The 10,994-nt window shown below is 40.7% G+C and overlaps 1 protein-coding gene across 1 annotated transcript; it reads right to left on the bottom strand.

The window, feature by feature from the left end:
* Window positions 1–4,094: 4,094 nt before the first annotated feature.
* On the bottom strand, window positions 4,095–10,693 carry LOC135550239 (small ribosomal subunit protein uS11). Its single transcript, XM_064980858.1, has 5 exons — window positions 10,602–10,693; window positions 9,643–9,793; window positions 9,321–9,482; window positions 6,473–6,549; window positions 4,095–4,208 (listed from the first exon to the last, which is right to left on the bottom strand). The coding sequence occupies exons 2-5, from the start codon at window positions 9,789–9,791 to the stop codon at window positions 4,141–4,143; spliced, it is 456 nt and encodes a 151-aa protein (XP_064836930.1). The 5' UTR covers window positions 9,792–9,793; window positions 10,602–10,693; the 3' UTR covers window positions 4,095–4,140.
* Window positions 10,694–10,994: the final 301 nt, after the last annotated feature.

The following is a 10,994-nucleotide window of genomic DNA, read 5'->3' as shown; positions in this document are numbered from 1 at the left end:
ATCTTCACAAGGTCCTTTGCTGTTGTTCTGGGATTGATTTGCACCTTTCGCACCAAAGTACACGTCTCCTTCCTGAGCGGTATGACGACTGCGTGGTCCCATGGTATTTTTCTTGCATACTATTGTTTGTACAGTTTAACATGGTACCGTCGGGCATTTGGAAATTGCTCCCAAGGATGAACAAGACTTGAGGAGGTCTACAATTTATTTTCTGAGGTCTTGGCTGATTTTCCCATGATGTCAAGCAAAGAAGCACTGAGTTTGAAGGTAGGCCTTGAAATACATCCACAGGTACATCTCCAATTGACTTAAATTATGTCAATTAGCCTATCAGAAGCTTCTAAAGCCATGACATAATTTTCTGGAATTTTCCAAGCTGTTTAAAGGCACAGTCAACTTAGTGTATGTGAACTTCTGACCCACTGGAATTGTGATACAGTGAATTATAAGTGAAATAATCTGTCTTTTAGCAATTGTTGGAAAAATTACTTGTGTCATGCACAAAGTAGATGTCCTAACCGACTTGCCAAAACTATAGTTTGTGAACAATACATTTGTGGAGTGGTTGAAAAACAAGTTTTAATGACTCCAACACAAGTAAACTTCCGACTTCAACTGTATGATCATATGTTATCCATTCATGCTTTTTAAATATATTTGATTTATATCTGTATATCAACCAATATATTCAAGCCACCCCCGGCCATAATTACAGACGCCGGTGTCCTTCCAAACTATATACATGAGTGACCCGCAGTGTGTCATTATACCCCGATGAAGACAGCTTGTCTGTCAAAGTTGGTTATTAAATTATTGCATCTGAGCTCCTAGTGTGGCTCTCCTTTTCTTTTTCAAGTGTTAAAAGGTGTGCATTTCTTTCACCCCCAGACAAAATGTATCCAGCTTACTCACGCTTTAGCCAGTTTCCCACACTTTAGCCAGTTTCTTTAGCTGTCACCTTGATACATTGGCTACACTATCTAGCTATCTCTTTGGCACCCTGTTAGAGATTGCATGTCTCACAGCGTCTGTGTCCTGAGAAGGTGTCTGCTGGATCTAGACCCTACTGAAATAATTGCCAAAAGATCTGAATTCGGCTGCCTGTGTAAACTAAGCCTTTAGTGTTCGATGGACATCCAGGTTATCCCAGACTGATTGTAGTACAATCTAAAATATTTCTCTCTACAAAATGTGAACTACTTTCCAGCTACAAACCCGATCAAAATTTAACACATAGGAATATGGTAGGGCAGCAGCCTATAATATTGCATTATATAGTGCATTTGGAAAATATTCAGACCCCTTCCCTTTTCCCACACCTTGTTACATTACAGTCTTATTCTAAAATGGATTACATTTAAAAAAAATCTTTGAGATGTTTCTACAACTTGACTTTAGTCCAGCTGTGGTAAACTCAATTGATTGGACATGATTTGGAAAGGCACCCGTGATACAAATCAAAAAGTCCCGAGTGGACGAAACCGATATGACGGCTTGGTAGACAAAGGAAAGGGATGTGGACAGCTCAAGAGCGGGAAACTCAGAGCTAATACTTTGAAAATGAGCAACCGCTTATTCGAAAATAAATTGAAATTTACATATTTACAAGTGTCTTTGTTGTCCCTCTGCAATCGCCAGTCCGTCTGCTGGATAGACAGTCGACAGAAAGCCTCTGGTTTGTCCACAGAAAGCCTCTGGTACTCTGAAGTATCCATTATAACATTCAGAAATGTTCTTAGGACAGATGTGTTTACCAGACTAAAGTATTTAAACAGCTACAGGCTGAATAATTGGTCTTTAGTTTGTCGATTTCTTCACCATTTCAGCGTAGGGATGATCTCCACATTTTCTGGTCTTGTCCTTTTGTAGAGTTGTAGTTTGAACCACTTCACACACCAGCTTCACCCAACATGTTTTGGTCTCTAGAGTGATAGCCATCCCAACGTGGGAACCTCGTCCTGGCGTTAACTCTAGTTTGTAGACTTCTTAACCATTCATGACGTCCGGCTTACCGTGGGTCTCTTTGGCATAAAATGTAAATTTTGTCACAAGTGGTTTTATACACTTCTGGGAGAAGACGCCGAGGTAATGTCTGTGCTAACGTGGGCGTGGCCACTGACCTGGTTAAGGCTTCATATGGAACACAATTTTCTTATTTAGAAGGTTAACATCACATATTTTCACAAAGTTTCATATTTAATCATATATGTTTCACAACATTTAGATGTAAACCCCATAACTGAGAAGTGTACACAACCAAAGACACAGTAATGTGTGTTTCCTGTCATGAGATCACCAAATGAAACAAAATCGACATGACTGTCCCTTAACTGTCCACGGGCCATTTCAACTGCTTGGCATACATAAATACTGTTCAATTATTCAACGTTTTAATGTCTAAGTGTCTCTCTGCTCCACAGTGACATTCCAATCTTGACCACTACAGCGCATAGAGGCAGCGTATTTTACGACCGCAATAAAGTGGCCCCCTCCACCTCTCCCTCTGCGGGAGAGAGAGAGGGCGCTGTAGAGCGGACCCACTGCAACCTAATCCTTGGAATCTTCACAGGAGAGTTATGATAGCAGAGTGGCCAGATGAAAGCCACTCCTCAGTAAAAGGCACATGACAGCCTGCTTGGAGTTTGCCAAAAGGCACTTAAAGGACTCTCAGACCATGAGAAACAAGATTCACTGATTTTATTAAGATTGTACTCTTCAGCCTGAATGCCCAGCATCACGTCTGGAGGAAACCTGGCACCATCCCTATGATGAAGCATGCTGGTTGCAGCATCATGCTGTGAGGATGTTTTTCAGTGGCAGGGACTGGGAGACTAGTCAGGTTTGAGGGAAAGAAGAGCAGAGCAAAGTAGAGTGATCCTTGATGAAAACCTGCTCCAGAGCACTTAGGACCTAAGACTGGGGCAAAGGTTCACCTTCCAACAGGACAATGACCCAAAGCACAAAGCCAAGACAACACAGGAGTGGCTTCGGGACAATGTCCTTGAGTGGCCCAGCCAGAGCCCGGATCAAACATCTCTGGAAAGACCTGAAAATAGCTGTGCAGCGACACTCCTGACAGAGCTTGAGTGGATCTGCAAAGAAGAATGGGAGAAACTCACCAAACATGTGTGGCAAGCTTGTAGCGTCATACCCAAGACTCAAATTCATTTAAAGATTCTATGGGTTTTTAAGTCAATCCACAATTGTGCACCCCTATACATCAGACCCATGCTTAAGTTATGTACCCAGTAGGTCCCTCAGGACTTCTGGCACTTTAACCATCCCAAAGCCTAGGATCAAGAGGCATGGAAAGGCAGCCTTTAGTTACTATGCCCCCAGCCTCTGGTATAGCCTGCCAGAGAACCCGGAGAAAAAAAAAAAAACACTTTAGCTTTGCATTTCCTTTTAGTCTTTTGGTTATTTTTATCCTTGCGTTTGTGTAGTAAATATTAATTTTTTTATTTTCCCTTCCTTTGAAGCACATAGTGTTGCATTCCATGTCTGAAATGTGCTGTATAACGCATGATTTGACATTGGCAGGTTATGGTAGAGAAATTATGAATAATGTGGCAGCAGCTCTGGTTGACACTCCTGCAGTCAGCAATTCCAATTGCACTCGCCCTCAACTTCAGACATCTGTGGCGTTGTGTGACAAAACAATTTAGAGTGAATAGCCTCATGTCCCCAGCACAAGGTGCACCTGTGTTATGATCATGTGGTTTAATTAAATCAGCCTCTTGATATGTCACACCTGTCAGGTGGATGGATTATCTTGGCAAAAGATAAATGCTCACTTACAGGGATGTAAACAAATGAGAGAAATAACCTTAAATGTGTATGGAACATTTCTGGGATCTTTTATTTCACCTCATGAAAGATGGGACCAACACTTTACATGTTGCGTTTATATTTTTGTTCAATGTTGATAAAGCCACTCATATCCCTGCATACAACTTGCTGCCAAGCAGGCTTTTTTGCTGAATAATTTAAACTATTTGGTTGACGTATAAGAACTTTCAATAGGATATTTTTCCTAGACAGACTTGGTGAAAAAAAAGAAGAGTAACCACTGAAGAACCAGACAAAAGAAGAGGTTGGAATTAACCTTTTATTGAGTGAAAAAACTCAAAATAAGCACATTTACAGACGACGCCCACGACGACCTCCCTTTCTGCGGGTGCTGTCTGATGGAATAGGGGTGACATCCTCTGCAAGAGAGCAATTGTTAGTGAGCATGATAAACAGTAACAAGAATTGTACATTGAATCCTTTATTCATCAACATCCTTATTTTAACATGTTCAATGAAAATTGTCTGAAGGGAATTGAACAGATTCATACATTTGGCCAAAATGTCTCATCCAAAGTCGCTTTGAATATGAGCATCTGCTAAACAACTGTAAAAAATACATTGTTGTGACAACAGTATTCCAGAGTACCGTATAACTTTAATTGAAGTCTCATAGCCGCCGGTCCCCTGTATCCGGGCAATGGCACACATTTCAGCAAATAAAGTGTTTCAAATAAACACCCAGTCTAAAAGTATGGTTTATGAGCTTACCATGAATTGTTAAAGATTTAATGTTTGATTTGTTACATAATTCAATAATGACTCAAATAAGATGCCAATCATCCATTTTTGTTCATCAGCAGTAAGAAACTGCTCGCCATTGGCTGCTAACAGCTGAACACTGCTAGCTAACTGGCAATCACAGTCAACTTTGGGAGTACAGACAAAGTAATCGACTGATCGTCCTCTAGTGGCCAGAGTAAGAACTGCCGAAAACGCACAGGAAAATTATTAGGATGTTTTATTATTAGGACGTTCTTGAAAGAGGTATACTAAGACAATAAATGTGACGTAAATAACAGTGCAGGAAATGAAGAAATTGATTAAAATGCTTTAAGTGAATGCTGGAATGAAAGAATTAACTAGGCAAATGAGCAAAAGCGGTATCCATTAAGGCAATCGACGCCCGGCTCAAATAGAAGCCCGTCTAAGCGCCTGCGGTGGTCAGTGATTTAAGCAAATAAAACACCCAGGCTAATAATTGAAAGTTTTACGGTATGCATATAAATTACACCGTGTTCAGGAGGCTTAAACCAAAAGAGGCCAACAGAAAAGTAGAATTGTTTCACATTTAGTATGAGACTAGCAGAACAATAATTTCCCAAATGAAACATTCTCATCCTCTGGAAAACATCAATATAAGCAGTATATTTAACCATTCGTGACTGAAATAGGCAGACATGGTGTTTCCCAACGCTCTCCTTGATTAGTTGAATCAGCCATGGCAGTGCAGTGCTATAACTGGGTGATATGGATTAAAATTAAATTATGGGGGATTCACAATATACACCTGTTGATTTTTTTCTTCCATAAATATAAACGTTGTCTAAATAAGCTTGCTGCACAACTAAAAAAGGTTGATACACTGCATTTCAAAGTCAGGAATAATCCAATTCAGGGCTTGTAAAGTTATAGGCTAAATAGAAGTCTACCAAAAACCATAAGAGCCTCTAATAATTATATCAAAAAAATTGATGCTGCTTTTATTTGTTGCAATAATCACACATCTGGTTTTCAAGTCCTGTCTACGAAAAGGCAGTTTGTTACTAATTTAACCAGAACTATGCACATCCACTAATGACCAACCTCTAGTAGCAGGCACTATAGGAAATTAAAAACACATTGCAAACAATCAAGCACAAGCCCACGTGCTAGTAAGTAGACACTTTCTCAGAATGAGAACTGAGTAGCAAATTCCTTACATATTTATAACACAATCTAAACAGCTAGCACATAACTGCGGCTAAAATGCTGCTCGCGGTATGGGGGTGCTGCAATGTTCTGTGCGATACGGGATGCTTGGGAGGTCCATAACACCGATTGAAAGTTAACTTTTATATGGTCATGGTTATGCTGAAGTTCAGGGCCATCCCAAGGATGCCAAATAGCACTGATCGTACCGCAATGCAGAGCGCAACAAACTGAGCATTAATGTTCATTTATGTTCCAGTTTTACTGTAGTAGGGTCTGCTTTTCTTCATTTTGGAAGTTAAAACAAAAACTGCATCATAAGACAAATTCGGTTGGCCCAAATCTTAAAAGGCAAATAGCGAGTTCAAACTGCTTGTTGTCAGAAAGGGAGACGTGATCTCGTGAGTGGCAGTGGGAGAGGCTTTGTGTCTGTGCAAGTGGGGAGAGGCACAATGCACACAGTACAGAAGGCGCAAAGGAGATAAACCAAAAAGGCAAACGCTCATTAAAACATAATAAAAAAACTTGATTCTTGCAATACAGGCATTTGGAACATCGCACTAATACGAATTCGAATAAATTCTAAATAAATCGTCCAGCCCTACAAACAAGTGGACCATCTATTGGTCGAAGGCAGGGGTTGAAGAAAAAATAACAGCACCATGTCATTTATTACAGATACTCCTGACAGAGTAAATGAGCTAAAGCTTACCGATGCGCCCAATCTTCATGCCAGAACGAGCCAAGGCACGGAGAGCAGACTGTGCGCCTGGTCCAGGGGTCTTGGTTCTGAAAGACAAAATGTTCACACTGAGTACGGTTGCACACAAGACAATCTAATATAGTCCACTGTAGATAAATTCAGTTCCACAACACAGAAAACCGGAAAAAATACAGAATGCACGTAAACGCCCGCATGAGTAGAAATCCACTTTTTCGAGCTGTAAGAATGGTGTTGCACAACGATTTAAGTCTAGTCATAGCTTTAGTCAAAGTATGATATATTTGGCCTTGAAGAGACAAATCCTAACGACCAACTTCGTGCAAATCCGTGTGAATGCATACGATACCCAAGTTTCGTTTCAGGGCTGGGTTTATTTCCACCCACCAGCATAGCATTGTTACCACCCACCAGCATGGCATTGTTTATTCATCAGGAACAGGTGCTAAGTGATTCTTCTTTGCAACCGAGATGAACCAAGCAGCCTCAGTTCCACTTGGCTGCCTGAGCAAATTAAAACGGGGCGGGGTACAACCTTGATATTGCACCTCCACCTTTTCCCCCTCCAGAAAATGACCTTAATCCGTTCGATAAATTTGTAAATTCTCTTTAGCTAGTATGTATAAAAAAAATAAACATCTGACCATTTTATAAAATTGTATAATTGCGTGATATGTCATTTAACACAACCTGCTCCCCCAAGATGAATGTGTTCAACACTTAAGTTCCACCTCACTACAGTTCTTTGATTGGTGTAACGTTTGCTAAAAAACACCCAGATAATGATTTTTTTTATATACTTGTCATTTGCAGTGTGCATGATCATGATCAAAGACAATAGCTGTGATTATTTCCATACGCACAATTTACACATACGGGGGCTAAAATTAACACTTGCTGGTAGATTTTGACATTGGTGGATGAGATGTCTATGTCACAGCCATGTTGGCAGGTGGTCAGGGCTCCACAGTGTGAGCATTTCACTCCCATTTGTGAATAAAAAAAATAGTCAAGCATGATCACATTTATGGTCAAATGAATGCTGCAGTAGCTGTTATCAAAGTTCTCCCCTTTTCTATTTCATAGCTGGTAAATTAATTGCACGAAGTCAAAGAACTATGAATCTATATAGCTCATTACGCCTTGTGCTGCAAAACGTCCTGGCTGGGGGCTGTGAGCACCTGAAGAGCTGAGTGAAAGATTCATTTTTAGAAGCGCTGTGCACAGGCATAAAGAGTTGGTCTCATTTACTTGAAACGAAAGTCTACTGAAGTGAGAGTGTCCTTGTGTTTCTTGGCTATCTACATTGTTTTGGTCACAAGCTTGGTTGTTTTTTCTAGGTTTGAGTTTCAACTGCCAGGGAAGAAAAGACAAGGCATTCTATTAGTCAGAATCAATCTCACAGGCACAAACATGATGAGTCGCGCTACCACGGTAACCTTCCTCCCTAAAAAAGAATCTGGAACATTTGTCTCATTTGTGATATTTTGATTAAAATACGTGACAAAAAATGAAATTACCCACATACCATATTACTTGTTACATTTGTTGTAGAATTGTATTTTGTTTAACCTGTAACTAGGCAATTCGGTTAAGAACACATTCTTATTTCGAACGACTGCCTACTCCAGCCAACGCTGGGTCAATTGTGCGCCGCCCTATGGGACTCCCGACCATTGCCGGGTGTGAACCAGGGTCTGTAGTGACGCCTCTAGCACTTGTGATACCGTAAACCGCTACGCTGAGAAAGCATGCGTATCTTTTTGTGTGTTTTGTTAGTGTTATTTTGGATGGTAAAAAATGTGATTGTCTGGTAGATTTTTTTTAAAATTGACCTGTTAGTGACTGGCGGACCAAAAGGGTAATTTTATTGCCAGCTCATATAGTTCATTTGTCTGATATTCTGACAACCAGAAGGGCCCAACATTAGAAACTCCCATATTACCTCACTTCTAAATTGGAAATCTAGTAACGATAAGACTGATTGGTTCTAGAGGTTCTACTTTCAGTTACTATGCCCCTAAGTCATGTAATGGCCTACAGGTCACTACAACTTTAGTCTTTGGTCCCAAAAGGGGAAGGAGGCTCTGATACCAATGGAAACTGCACTTGTTTTTGATTGATTGCATACACTAGTTTCCACTGACCTTTTGAATGTAATGCAACATATTTGTATGCATGTAACTAATGCTGTAGTGATAATGCTTGAATTGTCACTCACATTGCTTGAACTAACTTTGGAAAGACGACCCTGGTCTTAATGGTTTCCCCTGGTTATATAAAAGTTATTTAAAAAATAAAAATATGGCAAAGTCAAAGACATGCCAGTGGTTTCCATCAGTGGTGAAGTTTTCCTTAAATAAATGTTTATTGTAAATCCAGCTCCAGCCATAGATCCAGCTTGGCTAATGTTTTGAATATGGCATAGAAAAATAATAACAACAACATTAGCAAGATACTATACCCAGCTATCTAACTAGATAAGTTTAGCATGCTAGCTGGCTATATTGTGCTGTCAGTGACCTCTGTTGAGGTTTATGAACTCCACAGGAAAATTCTCACACCCAATTCGTGAATATGTAAAGTAGCATTCACCATTCTTCAGAGGTGGAACCTAAAGGTACATTTCGTCTCTAGGACAAGGAATTACATTGAAATAGCGGCTGCAACTTCCTCTGGGGGTGGGTCCTTCAATTGCATGGTATATTTACACATGCAACAAGAGTAGTCCAAGAACAATGTACCAGAACAATTTAACTGCACCATCCACTGTAGATGTACAAAAGACATGGAGCAACACCAGATTGTGCTTCAGATCAGTGAGGAGGGGGTTCCTAACCTGTTCCCGCCCGTGGCCCTCAACTTGATGTGGAGGGCAGTGATTCCCAGCTCCTTGCACCTCTGGGCGACGTCCTGGGCGGCCAACATGGCGGCGTAGGGGGAGGACTCGTCTCTGTCGGCCTTCACCTTCATACCACCAGTCACACGGCAGATAGTTTCCCTGGAGGGAGCAGGTACATGTTTAGAACAAAGCATTTGAGATCATACGACCGATTGCTATTGACGGATGGCATGCACTTTACACAGTTTAAGCCAGAAACGGCAGTCTTTTTTTTATTATAAAGCTGGGCTTGCACTATTCCATTTTATCCTGTACTTACTTGCCAGAAAGATCCGTGACGTGAACGAAGGTGTCGTTGAAGGATGCAAAGATGTGGCAGACTCCAAAGACATTCTCGCCTTCGGCAACCTGGGGTCCCAGGGCGATGACCTGTTCTTCCTTCTTTTCCTTACCCTTACGAGGTGCCATAGCTGCAAAAGATGCATTTGTCAGTATTGATGACGTCAGACATGTCTGGCATGAGCATCCATTCAAGTGCCCCAATTTGGGACTAGGTGGATTGGGCACCAGGCTAGGTCTTGGTTAAGGATGGGTTCCTTTGTCGACAACTTCATCACAATATACTTTTGTAACTAGCTAGTCCGCTAAGTTAACTGCAGGAGAGTATATGGACAACCATTAACTAGCCATTATCGCAAATGACCAATAACCAACTGTCTGGCTTAAAAGCCAACGCTCGACACAAAAATCACATAGCACCACAGGCAAACAGCTAGACTTGCTAGCTATATCATAGCATATACAACACGACAATTTCCATACAAAAATAACCCATGTGTGATTGTCAGTCACAGCAAAGTCGAGACTAAAAACTGCAGATGCCCATCGTTAGCCGACCACTTTAAGGTTAACACTGAACTACCACGACAGCAACCAAACTAGCATCACTCAGCAGGCCTCTTCGATTTAATTTGAAAACGTATTCGACTTCAAAGCTGCAAAAATGCACGACTGAAGACAATATGGTTAACATGGCAAATCATAAAACCCACTCAATATGCTACATCCAGCAAGCGAAATTCAGGCCTTACAGTGATGGAAACAAATGCTTACAGCCAACACCAATGCCATCTAATCCAAACGTCTGAAGCCGATTTCAGACAAATTACACATTTAACATACCAATCAAAGTTCAGTGTATCGATTAAAAGCACAAATGACACTTTGTACTTTATGTTAAACATGATTCATTTGGATATAAATTCTGCGACATTGTACCTGTGTGTGTCTCTTCTAAAGCCGAAACAGGAAAGGAAAGAACGAGCGTAACCGGGTTCAGAGTTCAAGCTTTCTTTTCCGGAAGTATACCATGCACTTCACTGCCATCAAGCGGTTCATTTGTAGCATAGACAGCACGCACAGTCTATCTCTCTCGTTGTCTGTACGGTGTATAAATCAACAATATAAATCAGATATATGAAAACGGCCCATTATTGTATATTTCAACATATACAGTATGTGACATATATGTACTTATGTGTGTAGATACATATATCTGTATGTATGGCCATATTACTATATGCTCGTATATGTGTGACACATGCAGTATTCACATTTATATTACATACACTACATGGCCAAAAACATGTGGACACCTGCTCGTCAAACATC

Source organism: Oncorhynchus masou, chromosome 12 (assembly GCF_036934945.1).
Source record: "Oncorhynchus masou masou isolate Uvic2021 chromosome 12, UVic_Omas_1.1, whole genome shotgun sequence".
Lineage (NCBI taxonomy): Eukaryota > Metazoa > Chordata > Actinopteri > Salmoniformes > Salmonidae > Oncorhynchus > Oncorhynchus masou.
The sequence above is the reverse complement of the archived record's forward strand: the minus strand, read 5'-3'. Positions and strand labels throughout refer to the sequence as shown.